Source organism: Synchiropus splendidus, chromosome 14 (assembly GCF_027744825.2).
Source record: "Synchiropus splendidus isolate RoL2022-P1 chromosome 14, RoL_Sspl_1.0, whole genome shotgun sequence".
Lineage (NCBI taxonomy): Eukaryota > Metazoa > Chordata > Actinopteri > Syngnathiformes > Callionymidae > Synchiropus > Synchiropus splendidus.
In genome coordinates this window covers 4,983,544-5,003,714 of record NC_071347.1, presented here as the reverse complement: position 1 = coordinate 5,003,714, position 20,171 = coordinate 4,983,544, and the positions used below count along the sequence as shown (strand labels likewise).

At 39.4% G+C, this 20,171-nt stretch overlaps 1 protein-coding gene across 4 annotated transcripts in view; it reads left to right on the top strand.

The window, feature by feature from the left end:
- The window catches only part of pot1 (protection of telomeres 1 homolog), a 95,537-nt gene that overhangs the window by 40,656 nt on the left and 34,710 nt on the right, over nucleotides 1-20,171 (top strand). For 3 of the 4 annotated variants that reach the window (XM_053886569.1, XM_053886568.1, XM_053886571.1), the window contains 5 exons: nucleotides 221-292; nucleotides 4,471-4,597; nucleotides 6,469-6,599; nucleotides 6,667-6,960; nucleotides 11,824-11,979. In XM_053886569.1, the coding sequence (XP_053742544.1) occupies nucleotides 221-292; nucleotides 4,471-4,597; nucleotides 6,469-6,599; nucleotides 6,667-6,960; nucleotides 11,824-11,979 (780 nt within the window). The remainder of the gene's footprint in view (nucleotides 1-220; nucleotides 293-4,470; nucleotides 4,598-6,468; nucleotides 6,600-6,666; nucleotides 6,961-11,823; nucleotides 11,980-20,171) is intronic. The other variant, XM_053886570.1, reaches the window with a different exon arrangement.

The following is a 20,171-nucleotide window of genomic DNA, read 5'->3' as shown; positions in this document are numbered from 1 at the left end:
ACCAGGATTGACTTTCCACCTGTTGAATTAATTTTCATTTAATCATCTGTCAAATAAGTCAAGTAGCGATTGGTGATCAAGTTGTACCTCTTGAATGAATTTTTTTTTTGGTATTTGGATGTGTAAAATCTTATGATGCTATCAAATGACTCACACTCGTAATCTTGGAATAATGGCCTTTCCTTTTCAGATGAATATTAAGATCTTTTCGGTTGTGCAGGTGTCTCAAAAGCTCTTAGCTGCTCCCAGGTCCACAGCTGCAGTGAAGAGGACCACCAAGCATCCTCCTGAGGTAACAGTCGGAAGACATAAGTCAGACTGCTGGGGTGTATTGAGAATGTCTTGTAGCTGTCAGGATGAGTCATGTAACCTGGGGGCCTCTAACAATTAGAGTTTGAGAGTCTCTTTTGCTAAACCTTATAGTAAATAGACCACTTATCCTGGGACAGTCACCGAGTACCACTGTACTGTGGCGTAAGAAGAATGTATTATCATTTACTAAAGAAGCTGACGATGTTGACAAGCATTATCCTTTCAAAATTTAAAATGACCATGTCCACCAAATGTCCATCTGGATAGTGCCCAAAATGTCCAGTGTTTTCCCCGAAATGAATTCTTAAAGAATATTAAAATGCCAGCTTGTAATCTGAGTGCCACTTATCGAGTGCTCATGGGGAAGTGAAGGCTTGTTAGAACTTTCTAACAAGCCTCCGGTGACAGCAGTTCTTAAATTAGAAACATATTAAAACAATTTATTCCAGTTATACTCTAAGAAACTGACTATAGTAAGCCCTTTGTCACATGAGTTTTTACCCAGAATTGCTCAGACTATAACTACTACCTTACTCAAGTCATCTGCCTTTAGTTTGAATGCAGTCAGTGACGAAGCAAATTAGGGCTGCAAAGACTCGTCGATTATAATCAACTTTTAAATTATTCGCTGATGATTTCATTAGTCGACTTGTCGTGACATCATCGTTCTCTTAACCAAATCATAGATGAGGGGAGAAATGGCTCAAGATATATTACTCAAAACATAGGAATTATGTGGCTGTTTAACTAAGGACACATTCCTTTCACACCACATTTGTAGCAATTCAAATTTAATATGAAGTAAAGTTCCAAAACAACATGAATCAATTGTTTCCCACTAAAATAATCATTGGTTGCAGCCCGTAAGAAAACGTATCAACTCAAGATGTTGACAACTGGACGGTCAGTCATTTAAGATAATAACCGAAAAAAAAGAAAATAACTGGCAACAGTTACCGTACAAGAGTAGTGGTTGGGAGCAATGAGCAGGAAGATCACAAGCCGTGTATTAGTGTAGTCATTATTAAGTATAGATCCTTAATAATAGTCTATATTAAGTATGCAGGCAAAGCGTATATAGGACAAACTGGACTTCTAACCAATAGCCAGAACCTCCTGAGAAGGCAGAAATGTGTCTCTGGAGGAAAATATTTTCCCACAACACAGAGATGTTCTAAGATTAATAGGGAGGGCCTTCTTCTCATTGCATTGCCCCTTTAAATGTAGAAATATGTGGCTTCATCAGCGGTTCCTTCAGAGAACCTGATCATGATGTGTGATGGTGGTGCTCTTATTTCATTCTGAATACGTGAAATGCGGGGACAAACTGCACCATATCAAATTAGGACTTGCTGCAAGTCACTCATGATGGATTTTTCTCTACTTAAGTTTGAGATTGTTGCAGTTGCAGTCAGGAGAGTTATGTATCAAGTCAAGTTACTTGCTTTTTACTGACTCAAGCCCGAGTCGGTGCTAGCAACCAATCAGTTTGTCTTCTCTTCAAGTTGTCTATCACAATGTATGCTAGGGAAATGAGGCTGACCTGGGAAATCATCACTTTGCAATGGTGAGGAAAGTTTCTGACTCCAATGACAACACTTCAGTGATGTGTGACCAAGTTCAATATGAGAAATGATGAACATGAAAAGCATCGCAGCAGCTGGGGAAAGCACTCCAGGCCAGTAATGACTGAAATAACAAAGCTGTTTGCTGGAGTCGGAATAAACAACTTAGTAACTGAGTGCATTTGCAAAAACAGCAAAGAGAATTGCATAATAAGAAGCAAATACAAACAAATGGTGTGTAATATTTGCAGAATCACAAAGTTCCCAGCGTGAAGTGGCTTCATACTTGTACTTTTGAATGCATAATGGTGAACAAATGCTGGTTAAAAATAGAAGTTGGAGCTTGATCAGCACGTGTTCACTCTCCTGATCTTCCCCAAAATTTTAAGGGAAGTCGTTTCGAGAACCTGTCCTCATAAGCTTTTGTTTGTGACATTTGTCAGAACCCAAAGTCATTTTATTAAATGCCAAGATTATGGAATTCATTAATCATAGACCAAAGACTTTACTTGCTGTTAGGTAGAATTCACATCCCTGAGAGGAAAAGTTGAGTGGAAAGAGGTCAATTCTGCCTCACAGCTGTTTCCGGTCAACTAAATGTTATGCTAAAAAAAAAAAGAAAAAGAAAATCTTCAGCTAGCTTATTTTAAACACCCCATCTTTTTCTGTGTTCTCAGGGGATGTCAAAATCACTGGTGCATTCTAAAAAGGGAATGGGGTGGCCAGTTCACTTTTAAGGAGGAAAATCTGAATTTTTTTGTTTAATAACCCTCTCACCCATTATTTTGGACTATCCACACACTCCATGTCAGTTTTATGCACGAGTGAAAACACGTGAGTCACTCTCCAAAACTCAAAATTTAGCTAAAAATAACGGCAGAGGGGAATCCACCCTGGGATTCATTCCAAAAGCAAAAAAAAATGCTACACAGATCTATTACATGTAAATCAGACAGAGGCTCCTGCCAAAGTCCATGCGCATATTGAACCATGGTCCAAGTGTGCATCAAACGTAAGCCAAGTGTGTCTAAACGTCCTTTTTAAAATCAGTGCAGCCCTAAAACAACGAAAAAGAACGTCAATATTTTGTTATTAATGGTTGATTTTGCATTCAGGGTTCTTTTAGAAGGTCATACTCAGAACACATGTTCCCAGACCATCCTGGGGCCTGGGGATGTGTCTGTACCTTAGGCTTATGTCATGATTTACAGTCAGCTTAGCGTTGTAAAATTAAGCTCAAAGAAGCTTTTTATTTTTTATTTGATGGCACATTGTTCTTTAACCTTATAATGAATGCCCATGCAGTTATTGTAACATGAGATCCATTTGGGGGATTTAAAAAGTAAAATACACTTGTTGATGATGACTCATTTTGACAGAGGTGCTCAGTAAAATTAATAGCTTCCGATGGTCAGAAAGTGCCCTGCTAAGTTAATTTTATGATTTCCTATTGTTCAGGCTTAGATAAGTGTCTCACAATCTGGCCGCCAGGGCCTTCGTCTTCCAACTGACCCAGCACCTGACCTCTATTGTCCCTCCTCAGGGCAATGAGCCTGTGGGAAGTGAGTTGTAAAAATGTTATTTTGATTTGTTGAAAATTGTTAAGAGAAAGTCAAACTACAATGAACGCCTCAGAACTGCTTTGTTGAATATGCCTCACGTTGAAATGATTTGTATTTTTATCTATTTTCTGGCTGAACACTCACCATCTGTCTCGGTTCTTGTGTGTCGTTCACACAAGCGCGTCGTCTCTCACACTGTCCATAATCCTTCTCGGCCTTCCTCTTCAAATGCACGCTCCATTAGATATCACAGCCGTTTCTGCAGTAACAAAACAGAGGGAAAAAAATCGTCCCCATCTTTTTTTCACACCTTGAGTGATGTTGTTCTGGTGAGTGTTACGACACATTCTCAATTTTAATTCCTTCTGCTTTCTCATGCGATCTTATTCGAGGCGCTTGGATTGCAGTCTCTGTTGCTGTCCTCTTAATTACCTCCTGTACACTCATTTTGTAAGTGATATCAGAGTGACTCTCTAAGGTTCCTATAAAATCTGTTTTGGTTTTTTTTTTCTGTAAGCTTCCTTGTCCCTGGCCTCTAACCCCAGAATTAATTCCAACAGAAGTAGGCATGTAGGGGTGTTTGTTTACTCCTGCCCTCAGAAAATGCTGTCATTCTTTTTATGGAATCTAACTGTTGCATAAATGTGTTTTGATTTAATCTGCTTATAGATCTTTCCACTATTTCACCTTTGTGTTTATGTATACTTTCATTTCCCACAAACACTATGTCCTTTCATCTCTTCTTTAATCCCCCAATTGAATATGGTGGGATGTATTGATGGAAGATAGGTAGTGAATGGGTTTGTGGCAAGCTAACCTTCAACTATAGTGAGAACACCAACTTCACCTATTTACTCAAACTTCTCCAAAATAGTCCGATTAAAGTCCGATTACAACGAGCAGTCATGCAGTTGTCATATTGTTTTGTCTAGTAAACAAAGTTTAATCGGCAGGTGAATCCATCCCCAACTGTCTGACCTTAATATTAGCTTAATAATCAATCTTTTTTTCACGTGTGTCCTATCTGCCAGGCTCCCAGACCCGCCAAGATTGTCAAGTACACATACACGAAAATTGCTGATCTCAAAGCAGGAACTGTGGTCAACGTATATGGGGTGGTGGTGTTCTTCAAACCCCCTTACCAAAGCCGTGGCACCGGTAAGTTAGAAGAGGAAAGAAAGTTTGAAAATGTTTCTCTAAAGTTTTTTTAATCTCTGTGATACATAAATGTGAAGTAGAGCTCTTACTTAGGTCAATAAAAAAGCAAAAAGTTGTCTGCCACCCTTACATTCACTCAGCTCTTGGTATGAAAAGAGACCGTGTCATCAGATGCCACTGCACCTTCCTGTTATCTGGTATCCACCCCTTTGGTTGTGTATGCTTTTGTTTTCCATCACTCATGTCATTACATCATGTGACTTTGTTTTTCTCCCATTCCCTTAACCTGCTAAAATTTTTTTAGAATTCAGTACTGTGATATGTTGTGGTCACTGTAGTTTCATCATCTGGGCCTAGCATGCTCAGGAGCCCAATGTTGTTATGAATACAGGTTTAACAGCATGTACTGCATTTTCAGTGCCCTGAGTCATAAAGTAATAAAGGCCCTCCAAACAGATGGGTACTATATGCCCTCTTTATGAAGTAGCTCTCCTTTGTAAATGATGTTTGGGAATCCTTCAGGCAGCAGTTAACAGGAAAAATAAATCAGAGACGCATCCATATGCAAGCAAACCCACACACACTGCAGTGCTCCACTTATTTGAAAGAAAGAACAATTGTGACTAATAGAGCTGTTTATTGGCGAGAATTTGGTGATACCATGCATATGCGGACACAGGAGTGATGCGATACATCACAATGTGCTGCAGTGCAATTAGTTCATGAGAACAACAAGGAAAAAAATATCACTGACAACAAACTGTTAAAGTAGTAAAAAATGTTTGTTTCAAATTCAGTACACTTTGACAATCCATTATAGATCTCAGTCCAACAGAGGGATGGACAGTTGCCTTTTGTGCAACATAGCTAAAATGGTGCAAGGATTTCATAAACAATAGAAAATATACTTGCATTTGCATTTTACAAATAACATCCTGGAACAAAAGCATTTATCAGCTCCTGGAAAATGACTCACTCTTATGACTCCATGCCATAAAACTGTGTAAAAATATCCTATATTCACAAAACACTTATTATCTAACCAAATGTAATTATTATTATTATTTGTTTTTTATTATTTATTATTTTTTATGATGTCTTTCTGCAGACAAACATGACGCTGTGTTGAGTTGAGGCAGAACTTGTTCCAAAGTTGTCTGACTGGCATCCACTCATTTCACATAAACCATTTTATGCTACGTCAGTGCTACCCTGACCTTGCAGGTTTATTGTGTTCTGTGAGAATTTAAATCTAGTGTGCACATTGACCCTCTAAAAAACAACTTGTCTAAGTCTTTGCTGCCCTTTTAATGTGGTCTTATCGCTTCAGATTTCACAATCATCTGCTTTGCGTGATGCTGACACTCCATCCCAGGCTTGAACAGTTAAAAACAGGCACTTTTTGAGAAGTACCATATATTGATGAATCGATGAATGGATGGTCAGAAGCAAAAAAAAAATCCCCTGTCAAACTGTAATTTATATTTCTATAGTCGATAATGCAATTGTCTTACGATGTTCCCTAAAATTGCTCTTTTGTCCATATTTGTTTCATTGTACTTTTGTTATACGATACTGAACAGTCTGCTACTTTGGTAATGATACAGTATTCACTCTGTTAACATTATAGTAACCAGCTGCTTTAATAACCTGTTTGTGTGTAACACCTATATATCTCGCAAGCTTCATATTTTATCAGAACAGACACAAAAGCAAGATATATGCCATGATAATTACAGAATTTCTAGCTGGTGAATATGTAATGCATTGTTAAAACAATGTTGCAGTTCTTTTCAGCATTTGGATCCAAAACTTCAATATGTTATGCCCTCATCATCAAAGCAGTTATTTCCCACTGTTCTTTCCCTTAGACATTTGCTCGAGTGTGAATATCATTGATCAGTCCAACAGGAAGGTCTGCTGCACCATCTTCTGTGCAAAGATCACAGCTCACCCCCAAATTCTTCGAGTAGGAGACATCATCCGCATGCACCGGCTGAAGGTTCCGATGAAATCACAGAAGCATTGTAAACATTTCAAACAAAACCTTTGACATCTGCTCTTTGCAGGCCCAAAGTTTTAACGGCACCCTCAATCTCATCAGCACGGCTGGCTTTTCTGTGGTAACGTTTGATGGTGCAGTGGACAGACCTATAGAGCCACGGACCTCCTGTCGGTCTTTTGTCTTTGATGAAGATGACCGACTGACTGTGGAGGAACTTCGATCGTGGGCTGCCACCAACAGTGTCCTGCCTCCGACGCAGATGGTTGTTCTCAGTGAAGTTCAGCCCAACACCTTCTTTGACCTGACCTGCCAGCTGCTGGCTAAAGCTACTGTTGACTCCAACTGCGTCATGCTGAGGGTAAAATTATTAGATTTACTCTTCCATACTGTTAAATGTTTAGCTTTGTTACTATATGCATTACTGCTTTTTTTTTTAAATTGATTATGAGTCACAGGTGAGTAGAATCATGTATTTTTTCCACTCTCTGTGATGTAGAAATATCTTATCACCGTTTTAGGCTATGAAGCAATTTCTCTGGAGCTACATCAGAAGGATACAGAGTCTGAATGGCCTGAGGTTATGAAGCACCAGGTCAGCAATGGGTACAGTTCATGTTTCAAGCTTCAGCCCTGGAGCATGGGGGTCCTGAGGGAAACACCCAACACAGCACAGCTCGTATGCAAACATAGGGACTATTTAAAACATTTTGGATGAATTTGGAAATAGTCTTCGCCTTGCATGGTATGTCATCACAAACATCCATGCGCAGTGGCACACATGGAGGCATCTCAGGGGTCTCAGCCCTTCCTTAATCAGCAAGTCACTCAACAAGAAAAAAAACGGAATTCTTTCTATGAAATGTATTTTAGCAGCATCTTAGACAACTTTTTGTTAGATCTATATACTATATATATAATATATCGCAGACTCAAAAATGTAACCATGCTGTGAAGGCCTAAAATGTCAACTGTGCGAAGGCCTTAATGGCAATCCCTTGTCGACAATCTCATGAAAACCGTGTGTGTATTTCCCTAGATGGAAGAAGTACCCGACGAGGCAGAAAAAAGGGAGGCTTGGCATATGGGTCAGACTGAGAGAAGTGTGAAAGAGGATTTTTGGGCTAGGCGTGAGCTCTAATAGGAGAGTGTTCACTTTGCCGCCCCACCACTCATAGAGGCAAAACATCCACAGTATGATGGGTCGGCTCTCAGCTGACCATCTTGTGGTTGACCCTTGTGTCGTTGGCTCAAGTGCGTCTGGCAGAGAGGCCTTGCATCGAGGATTTCTTGTATTTCTCACAACTATGTGCATTTTTTATTTTATTTAATCCCTGTTTTTGTTGCTGGCCTTTAGATTAAAGACACGATGAAGTGACAGGCAAAGAAAACATGTTTTCACAGTCAAGATTCTTGAATATTGGTTCCACTTAATCATTTAACTGTACAAGGTGGAAGCTAGTAAATCATTACAAATGTGCAAACCTAGAGGTTAACATTTTTTGTCAACATAATGTGATGTAGCTACACAGTACTGATGCACTGAAAAGGTTTACTGTAAATGTAACACATCGTCATGGTGTGGTATGGTGAAAAATATCGACAATATCAATATCAAGTGGACGAATACATACCAGACGTCAGTCGCCTGCAATGCATGTTTGAGCAGTTGGCTTTTAATTGAATCATGTCAAAGATGTTTTTTTGAATTATTATTTATCATGGAACACGACAGATGGGATGAAATAATGGAAAAAGGCACTGTACATTGAGGTCCAGCTCCTTCAAGTTTGATGCTTTGCACTTGTGAACAGCAATCTTCAAGTCCGACCACAGATTTTCAATTGGATTGAGGTCTGGGCTTTGACTGGGCCATTCCAACATATATCTTTCCCTGTAAGCCATCCATGCGTTGCTTTAACTGTATACTTGGGGTTGTTGACCTGCGTCCTAATGTCAATTCTATTACAGTGTGGTTCAGTTTTTTTTTTTTTTAAGAGAATATCCTTGTATTTATCAGCATCCGTCTTTCCTTTGAGAGTGAGCAGTTTCCCAGTTCCTGCAACGGAACTTGCATCCCCACAGCGTGACACTGCCATCGCCGTGTTTCACACGGGGGTTTGCCAGACATAATATTTTCCTCAATCGCTGAAAAGTTGTGAATTTAGTCACAACTGACAACAGCATCTTCCTTTGTCAAGGCCTTTTTTTTGCAAACTTAAAATGTGCCATTTTATTTCTCTAGGTTTTTGGTAAGTCTGTATCCACATCTTAATGTTTGGTTTTTTTTTAGCTTAGACACTCCACATTACAGCGGTGACTGTCCGAGACTGGGCAATATCTGTCTTTTTTGGATACTGAGATTTGAATAGCTATACACTATCACGAGTGTTGGCTTTTTCAGTCACTAGCAGGGATTCAAAGTTTTGTCATACGTCTTTGTTGATGTTGCACCAGCAGACAGCTCACTGCTGTTTTCCATTTTTATTTGTTTATTGTGACTGGTTTTCATCACCCACTCGTGATGCTCAGGTGACACAGCAGAACCTGTACAAACTGCAGTGTTGGGAAGATAAAATTCCACAAAGCAAAAATTTAGACCTGCAGTAGTACTGAAGCAAATACATTGGTTGTGTCTCACAAGCAAGGTCTTTTTTAAATTAGAAACATTCATTTTAGATTGTAATCAGCAGTAGATTTATTTTTGTCCTCTCTATGACAACATGGCTGCTTCAATTCAAAATACTTACTTACTAAAATTTAGAAACCTCAAAAACAAAGACCTGTAGACACACCTTGGATATTGAAAGAGATGTCAAGACACGTCTGTCGCTACTGTTCCATCCCTCTATTCATTCATTATCTTCTGCATTGGTCTGGGAGCATACTTGGCAACCAATACTCGTCGGTCGTCTTTTGTGGGAAAATGTGGTGATACCTGGATCTCCTTCCAGTAGGACACCTACTGAACATCTCGCAAGTAAGGTGTTCAGTAAGCAACCTGAGTAGAGTGTTACCATTCGGCTCAGGTCCTTTCAGAGCAGTATATCTCGGGTTTGTGAGTCATAACCAACCTAGAGTACAAATGAGACCTTTTTCCAAGTAAACTATGGATTGGCAGAATCAAACTTTTCTGTTCATTAAAGTTATGAAAAGATTATGTGATAAGGTTAAATCAGCATTGGGAATGACCTTGATTATTTGTGGTAATGTGGACAAAACTATATCCTTCTGCACTGAATTATTACAAACCACAACTCCAGCTCGCCACCTCAACAATGGAAGTGTGGGCCTGGTCTATTCATACTTGATCTCTATCCTCCCTCGGGTTACAATAAAAAGCCAGTCTGAGTCAAACTTTCCCTGCAGAACCTTTATCCGTTGTCTGCCATATTAGACAGGAAGGCTCCCCCACAATCTGATCCAACTCACTCTTTGACTGTGAGGATTTGAAACCTTAATAAGTCTTCACTCCAGTCCCAGACATATGTGGCAGCTACGCCAGTGAAATGACTACAAAGTGGCTCAGCAATCTATGCCACAGTCGCTGTCTCTGGATCCACAAAGTACACTTAAATTAAAGACAAGCATGTGATATGATAAAAAAAAAAACTTAATTCGATACATGCAAGGTGCCTAGCATTACGTTCATACTTTTAAGTCTTAAGAATGAGTCCAATGTGTCATTTTTGTGATGTTTTGATCAGTGATTATTGTTTTCCACAGCCACAGTAGCCCCTCCCCTTTTCTGTATCACTTTGTTTTTCTCCACTTGTGCTTTGTTATAGTGGGACTTACTAAGATTATATGATAAATTGTTTTAATTATTCACTGTTGTCTGCACAAAGAAAATATCTGAATCTGTTTTCTTTTTCTACCTGTTAGCCAGCTGTCAGCATTGTAGCTTCCAATGCGATCCAGTTCTTCGTGTTTCTGTTTCTGTCTTTTATGATTTGTTAAATCAGAAATGCTTCATTTCTGTCTGAATCAGCCGGTCATAGATTTATTCACTATGTTGTGAATTGTGTTTCTAGAATCTGTCTTGAGATACCAGTGATTCACACAGATGTGGACGGGAAGTGCAGTCTAACCCTGGTTCGATATATTCTGACCTTAGAAAGCGGTCAAGTACTTTCGTTTCTCCTCTTAAAAACTGCATTTCTGAGCAACTGCTACTGAATGCTGAACTCAGACTGGATTTTTTTTCCCTCCCTTTGAGTACCAATGAAGTACATTTAATCAATTTGAAGTCCTTGGTGGGATCGGGAGTCTTATGCCACTCCTATGCTTTACCTACCACCTGAGTTTTATGAACAGAAATGAGTGAGTAAGACAAGGCTGGTTGACTGCCTGTACATCTGATCAAGGAGATCAATTTCAACAGGATTTGGCAGAGACGGCTGGCCCACTGCCAGACATAGATTTGTAAGGCTGCTCTTGGCTGTTCGAACTCATCTGGTGACACATAAACCCAAGAGAAAATGTCCTGTGAATCACGAGTTATTTGATGATCAGATTATGTTTGTAGTTGCTTCAAGTAAAGGCAGAAGTGTTTATAGCTCTCGTCTTGGATTACTGTTTCTGCAACAGACTGAGACATATTCGATCCTGACTGAGGGTAATGCATTTTGTTGAACTTTCGCAGTGAAGTATTACCATCTCAGGACACATCTTAAAAATGCTTTGTGGTCAATATGAGCCAGTGGTAGTCGTGGGGGTCAAATACATATCATCTACTCATGGTTGGTAAGCATCTAAGCTCTCGAAGAGTCTGGGTGGCTGGTAGCCTCAATCAGCCTCACATTAACCCAAACAGAATAGTTGAAACAAACCATATCAAACACCTACGACATCTAAGCAATTGATGTAGTGGCCGTTGCACTCTTAGAGCATGCTGTCTGTCATGAAATTTCTTTTCAAAGGCCTTGTTGCATTTTACATAAGAATGTGCTGTTGGCTTTATCCTAGCTTGAAGGGCTCCTTCTTGCCTAGGGTGTCTCCCCCCTTTCACCCCATGTAGCAGGGTAAAACTCCAGTCCACTGCTGCGGTTAAAATGAGAAAAGTCTTTCATTTTAGTTTTAGACTTCAATAAATATGTGTAGTGCTTTACAATTTGGCCCAAGCCACAATGTGGTTGAATATCATTAACATTTCAGACAATGTCGCCAATTTGCTACAAAGGTCGTCTTTTATTGGTAATCAAAGATCTCTTATATGTCTCAGGTCTGGGATGGGACCCGATGTCCACACAAAATGCTCAATGTGGTGCCTGACCCAAACTCAACAGATGGACCGACCAGTTTCCCTGACCAGCAAAAGGATTTCATTCTCAACATCTTTGTCTATGACAACCACGTGCAGCAAGCCGAGCAGCTAAAGGTGAGCGAAGTTTGAATGTGAATATCGAACTAGAGAATGTACTGAGACAACTTTTTAACTGCTCCAAGAAGTTTGTTCCGCATTTCTTTATCAAAATCAGCATGCCGTCAAATCGGTGATTCAAGAATTGTACTGGCTTACTGCAAAAAATCACGACAAAAAAACAATTCCATTGTTCGAACATGGTGCGTGAAAGCGCAGAACTATGTTAATATTTTTGTCACCCTTATGACAGATGGTTAACAAGTGCCAGTTTTAAATATGTGTACTCCCATCTGAAGTGTTATTATTGCCTTGCAGAAGGGCTCTGAATTATGATCCACTTGAGAAGTCTACACGTTTTGTGCTGAACAGACTTTTAGCTAGGAGGGCGTCTGAACTGCGAAACATGAGAAAAATGGGCGCCCTCCTGTATCCACAGCAGGATGCCTAAATGTTATTAGTGTCTGTATAATGCCCTACTCGTAGTGTCATCACACTAGTTTCCGTGAAAAGACTGAGTCTGCCCGGTAATTTTGCTGAATATTGTGGTTATCCGCATTTCGCGAGTCACCACAGTCGCGGCATGGAGGCGAATGAAGAAATCTCTTCGAATATCATAGCTGACATAGATAATTACATGGTAATAGCTTGTTGGAAACTGGAAGAGCTTACACCACCGCTTCGAATTATTTGAATGATATTTGCGTTCTAGGTATTCTCTGTTTTTGTTAGTATCGATTTTACGAATCAAAATTGATTCATGGTTTTTCTTTTAAGCACATACCAACAACAAAATTAAGATGACACCAAGTGAAAATAGAATCCAACTGTACTTGAGGAAATATTGTGGTCTAAAAAATGCAATAACATTAACCGTTTGATTTCAAAATGATGTTTGCTGTTATTGAAGAGTTTTTTCAAATGTTTTCTTGTCCTATGCACTTCTGCCTTTGGGTATTTTCTCAGTTCAAGGGTGCAAATACAGGAGGCGAAGTGCCCCTCAAGAGAGCCACCAAAAATAGTTCTAAATGCTGCTGTTTGATTTAACTGCTTTCACATTTCGTTTTCTGGAACTTTTTCTTTTTCTTCTGCACTCACTTGTTAAATGACTGTCTGGGAGCTTTCACCTTTAGCCCTCAAGGCCATAACGTCACCAGATAGTCTAAATATGACATATTCCTGGATTGTTCCTTGAAGGAAATGAAGTGACAAGGATCGCAGTCTGTTAATAATTCAGTTAAAAATGAGACAAATTCTATTCCAGTCAGCAAAAATGGAGTGCAGCCTCAGTTAACCTTCCTGGTAAATAGAGAATAAAACCAGGTCGGGTCTCTGCTGAGTTCTCATAGATTACTGAGACTGAGGAATTGTTCCCGATGTAAAACCTGCTGAGTGCACACTGATTAATCTGATGGACTGAGAATCTGTCAGCGTTTCTGCTTGATGTTGGTTTGAACCTTCAGGAATGATGGATGGAGGCAAGTCAGTGTTACAGATAAGTTCAGCACTTTGTTTCCGAAGCAGACTGTGATCGGAACTGTGATGTATGAGCTGCTAGCAGATCGCATCGACACCAAGAACATCACCCCCCCAAAAAAAGAATACAAATAGAAAATCTAAAATAATTGAGTGGCATTAGTCAGATTCATGGGAATGTAGCACTCGATCGCAATTAGGAAAGATGACACTATCACAGACGGCATAATCAATTCCTGTTTATTGACTTGCTACATTCTGAAGTTCACTTTCTTGGAGTGCAAATCTTCATTTTAACGTGAGGAACAGTGTCTGTAATGTGAATCGTTGACTCAACAGACATGCCATGTTATTTTAAGTGGAGTTGATAACAATACATAAATGACATAATTCCCCTTTGGATTAGTACAGTTTTCTGATTGTGATTCTGATTCTGATAACAATGTTGATGGGAATTTCCAAGTTGGGTAAATGAGTTTGACCTATTCCATGTACACCAGGGCTCTCAAACTGATCCTCAAAGGGGCTGCAGTGGGTGCAGGTTTTTGTTCCAACCAGCAAGCACACACAGGTTGACCATTCAGGTGTAGCTGAAACAAGCAGCACTCGATTCACAAGCCACTGCTTACAGTCTTCAGATACCTGATTGGTGAAGAAGTGACTGTTGGAATGAAAATGTGCACCCACTACGGCCCTTTGAGGACCTCTTTAACAAACATTTTCCTGACACAACCATTAGTTATATCATGAGGCAGACGAATGCAATGCTGGGCTGTTTTAACTGCATCAATTGGAGGTAACAACTTGAGCGTGCTGACGAAGGACCATTTATTTGAACCACATGACTTACCAATTACATTGAATATGATACAATATTAAAATACTGTAAATAGTGCATGTAGGTTTACAGGTTAAAGAAATGCCAATAGCAATGTCAAAAAGTAATGAAAAAATTCTGCTTTCTTGTTCTGAGCTTGCAAACGAATACCCTCCCCCACCCCCCCAAGTGTTTTGCCTCCTGATGTGTACACACACTTGGATCACAGCCTAAAATGTAAACAAAGAGACTTGCTCTTTTCCTGGTGAGATTTGACACTGTTGCTTCTCTCTGCTGCTTTGATGTCTTGATATTTATCTGTTTGATATCGCAGTTTGTCTGGCAGTCAGTCTCTGGCAACAAACTCGCTGCAGAGTACTAAAACTGTCCCTTTACTCTCTGAACTTGCTTCACCCATTTTGTATGAATATCTGCATCTTATGGTTAGAACAGGAAGAACAGGTTAGCAATTGGATTTTTCTAGCTGCCACAGACTGTTTCAGCATCTGTTAGCTGATACTGAAGCTGAAGAGTTTGTTTCCATGGAGCCAACGCAGACATAATTGAGGGGCGTCTCAAGATCTCCCTCAGTGCCATACTGCCCTTAATTTGCATGTACTTCGACCAACCTTGTTGCCGAGAAAAGATCATTTCATAGGGCACATTCGTAAACGGCAGGGGTCTCAAACCGGTCTAAAGGCTGCTGTGTGTGCAGATTTTTTTTCAACCTAACAAGCACGCATGTTAACCAATCAGGTCTCAAGCGATACCAGACTGACAATCCACTGATTGCACTCTGAAGACACCCGAGTGGTGAATAGGTGTCCTTGGTTGATTGGCACAAAATCCTGCACCTGTTGTAGCTCTTTTGTGTATCAATTTGAGACCCTTGGTGTACAATTCCAACACCGTCTCAGCTGCCCTACAATTTCTAACCGTTTATTATTATGTCTTTGAATGGTCTTGTTCTTCCTTTCGCTGCACTTGTGGGATATCTGCTGAGTATCAAAAGTGTTGCATAAAAGAAAGCAGTTTCAACTTGGAAAATGAACCAATGATGGTCTCACCCAACAGACACCCCAAATCTGAATAAGTTGAATGCACTTCGTGCTTGCACCCTTGGTGCTTTCATCTGTTTTAACAACTGCAGCTCATAGGTTGGATCCAGTCTTGTGCATTAGCTACCGTTCCTTGTGCCCATCACTAGTTTGGTGGTTCACTGCTACTCCTTTCTTCCTCATTGTCTGAGAGATGCTTGTTTCAGCAAACTCGAACGCTTAGATTTTGGAGGAAAAAGGTGGACCGTCACAATATTTTGTTTGTTTATTTTTAATCAAATGCTCAATATAGTGTTTGTGTATTACAAAGCAACGTGTTTCTTAAGTGTTCCGGGGTTTGTAATGTCTTTCCACTAGTGGACATATTTCTTTGCTGTGCTTGATGCTGTCTGAGATGCTTTTTATAAGCTCAAGCTGTTGGAATACAAGACCTATCCCCTGTAGATTTGGCAGCCAAATGGTAACCATTTGTTTGACAATTGGAGCTGAGCAAATTGCTTCTCAGTGGAGATGGCTAAAAAGCTCCTCTTAGCATATTCGCAACATTCCTCAATGGTGCGCTCCGTGTCATGTTTAATTGCTAATTTTTTTCTGTTTGTCATGCAACCTTATTTGTCTGAATATTTGGTGAGTTTGATACAGTCTTTTCCGGTGGATTCTGTCAATTCTGCTTTCCATCCAGTTGTTTGATGTTAGCAGTCAGATTCTCAGCAGTACAGGGCACACACTGTTCTTTCCCTCACTGCTTCCAAATGCAGTACTTTTAAAATACACACAAACATTAGTGGTTCCCTCTCCACTTTTCTTTGGACTTTTATTCAAAACTTGACTAGTGTGAAAGAAACTGCTTGTCAACACATAACATAAACATAACATAAAGATTGTTTTATTAGTATTATTTTGTTGCTAATCTGCTTGCACTTCTGAGTTGCACTTCTGCCTCCTGATATATTTATTTACATCATGAAATTTTCCAATGAGCCTGTCCAACTATTTAACATTGATGTGCGCAATAGTGGATGAAAAAGGGTTGTAAACTACGCTGATGCTTCTGAAAGACGCCTTATCAGGAAAGTCATTTATACATGTTAATGGGAGCAGTAGTGAAAGGGACAGTAGGATTGTACGGCGGCAAAAGACCTGTAATCTCCTGGAAGGTCGGAATTCTATTTCAGACAATTGAGTGCAAATTACGAAGTCATCTACTACAACTCTCAAAGATCACTCATTAACACTACATTTTCTCCGTGTCCCTGACTCATTTAGCTCCTGGCTTGTCTTGTTATGCGTAAGACAGGACTGGACATGGACCAAATGGCTGTGAGTGTCAAACTGGGAAAAGCCTCCGTAATTTATAAAAATCAGTTCAGCATTGGTGTTGATCTCAGAAGAATTTATCTATCGATGTCTACCGTCATTTAGACACAATATGCGATTATGGAAATGAAGATGGATCAAACAATTTAACATAAACAATGGGTACCATAGACATTACATGCAATAGAGTAGTGTTTTTAACCTTTTTTTTACCACTGCAACCACGACACACGTCGTTCATTGAAAATATCCAAAGGAACCTTTTTGAAAAAATGTAGCAAATGACACTATTTTGGCTATTTGCAGAAGCAAATTGCAGAAAATGTATTTGTTTAAACTGTCTCCAGAAAGGCATGGGCAATATGGCAAAAATATATAATTTTTTTTTTATTTATTGTAACTTTAGATTTTATCACAGTCTCGTTTGCATGATTTTATTTTAGTTTGGGTAATTTTCCGACAAATCTTTTACATTCTTTGTCTCAGCTTTATAACAACAGTGATTCTTTATCGCTTCAAAATTTGCAGCACATTTATTTGGCACCGCATTTAATTTTTAGCTGACTTTTAAACAACGAAGCAAACTGATAATTTACGAGTGTCAAAGTTTTGAAGTGACACTATTTAGCGTCGCTTGTCTGACAAGGAACAATCCATTATGGGTGTGGTCAAGTTAGAGGCACATCAGATTTTAAAACAACTCAAAGTTGCGCATTTGACCGGCTTCTTTTTTGTGAGTGTGTGGGAAGAGGGTTGAAAAAAACGCTGCAATAGAGAATGGGGATTTTATGCCAAAGATGAGGAATTCTGTATCACCGAAAACCTAGCTATTGCCTTAGTACGGACTTTTACAATGTATTTAAGCAGTGTAATGAGTGTGACTGTGTGATGGGAATTCAAATTTCTTTCAGTTGGACTAATCTACTTAGATACTACTAAATATTTAGCCTGCGAGTACCTCTTGAGCTTGAATATGATCGGACAGGGTGATCTACATCTGCATAAACTTCAGTTGCGTTAGTGCTCCATAGCCGGGTCGTGGGGGCAGCAGCTTCATAAGGCCGCGCCAAACAGCTTTCTCCCGGGTAACATCCACAAGCTGCAAATGGGGGATGCCGAGACGCTACCTTAACTGACTCCTCTCAACATGGAGAAGCAGCGGCTCTACTCCAAGTCTCTCCCATGTGACGGAACTTATACCCTATCTCTAAGGGAGATGCCACCCACCCGTTGGAGAAAACTAATTTCTCATCTTGTGTACGGGATCTCATTCCTTTGTTCATGACCCTCAGCTTGAGGGTCAGGATGAAGATTGATCGGTAAATAGAGCGCCGTGCCTTTTGGCTCAGCTCTCTCTTACTCACCACAGTGCAGTAGGGCATCTGTAATACTGCCCCTGCTGCACACTTCAAAGTCCTCTTTCCAACAGCCAATAACATCCTCGGTTAAAGTCAACGACGTTCCATCCGTACCAAACTCTATTGTGTGAATATTTCACTCTGATTTTTTTTGTACGATCCCCATTTGGCAGTCCCTCTGCCTTTCTGCGCATCAAATATTTTTTTCTATTTGACAGACCACATGGCATAGGTAGCCATATACATTAATTTTATCTTTCTAGCAACATGAAGAAAAAGGGGTGTGACTAATGCAGATGGAGGAGAGGCTATCAGGAGGATGGGGTTTAAGATCAAAGACTGCACAGAGGTCAAGGAGGGTGTGGGTGAGGATGAGACTAGAGTCAGCTGCAGTGAGGAGAGTGATTTTGAGGAGGGCAGTTCCAGTGAAATGGCAGGTGCCGAAACCTGGGATTCCTCATGGAGACTGGGAATTAGGAGGGAGTGTAGTTGGGAGGCAACATATTTTTCATGGCTTTTGCAGATGAAGGGTAGGAGATGGGGCTTAGATAATTTGAATTGTTTGGCTGAACCAGTTTGTGGTAACTGGTATGGTTTTGAGAGGTGGTGTACTGTTCCAGTAGTGACCGAATTATGGTGGTAATAATGGGAAGCAGAAGAAAGAGACAGTATTTGACCAGAGCGATGGGAAGATGATCGAGCGGATGTGCAAGGGTTTGTATTTGTTGAAGTACGTAGACATACTCAGACTTACATATATGTGTTACTGTGTTGCAAGCTATGAAGAGCATTTCGGTGGATTTTTTTTTAATGAATAAGATGACATTTTGGCATGAGAAATAACTTTCCAATAACCAACAGGAGCATGATTACAGTTCACCTCTGCCCCGCCTTTGATACGTTTCTTACCATGATAGCACAAGTGGCATCTTTATTGAAGTGTGGCGCAAACAGTCCTTATTTTTTATTATGTACTGGAAATCTTGTTTTTTTTTTTCCACTTGTACCATAGGGGCCCGGGGCCCATTCAATAGAATTGATTCATTACTCTTGATTTCATTTGTGATCAACAATCACATTTACTCTACTTAAATGTACATAAACAAACAAAACCTTGTGAAATGACATGAAACTATGTGATCATTGTAAAAAGTCCAGCATAACCCAATGCAAGTTATACTCATCAAATTTACAAAAAAAATAGAAAATAAATAGACATGATGCAAACTGTTGAGAAAATTGGAAAAACTGAATAATATTCTGAATAACAAATGTAATTAAACCATTTCTATATATATAAATATATATATATATATATATATATATATATATATATATATATATATATATATGTGTATATATGTATATGTGTATATGTGTATATATGTATATGTATATATGTATATGTATATATATATATATATATATATATATATATATATCAAAACTGCTTCGACAGGTGAACAGTTTTTGCTGTTGGAGGCGCCATCACTTTCTTTATCATTTTTTCTTTTCAAGAACTTCTTCATAGTTGTTCACTATCTCAGATTTGCAGCTGTCAAGTGAATTCAGTGACACACTACTGCCACTACTGTGGCTAATGTATTAAAACTGAGTGTCTCGTGGCCCTCATGGCCCAAAGGTGTAAAGCGAAAAACTTTTAGCCCTCAAGGAGGTGCTCGTGGCCCAACCGTGGGCCCCGGCCCTATGGTTAAGAATGACTGCCATAAAGCATATGAGGTTCTTTTTCAATCGGCGATCAATGTGTCATTTCTCCATTGACCATGATGCTGCATTTTATTTGGTTTTGGAATTTATTTGAAATAGATTTACATGCAAATGTAAATTTAGTTTTATTTGAATATTTTGAGTATCACAATGAAAATAATTCATTTTTCATTCAGTGTTGTCTCATAAAGCACAGAATTGTCCTAAATAGTTTCCACTCTATCTTATGACTTTTCAAACGCTTTGTTGTGTTTATCTGTTTGTGTGAGTCAGCCTTTCATCTGTCAGTATCATGAATTTTCTGAAGCCCATTTTCATCTCTGTTATTCCCCATCATTGATCTTCTACTGCTTATTTTTTCACATCAACACTCACAATACTTTATTCAAATGTTCTCTACATGTTGCTCCATGTTGATGACGGATGTCTGGCTTTGAAATCCAGCAATATGACAAA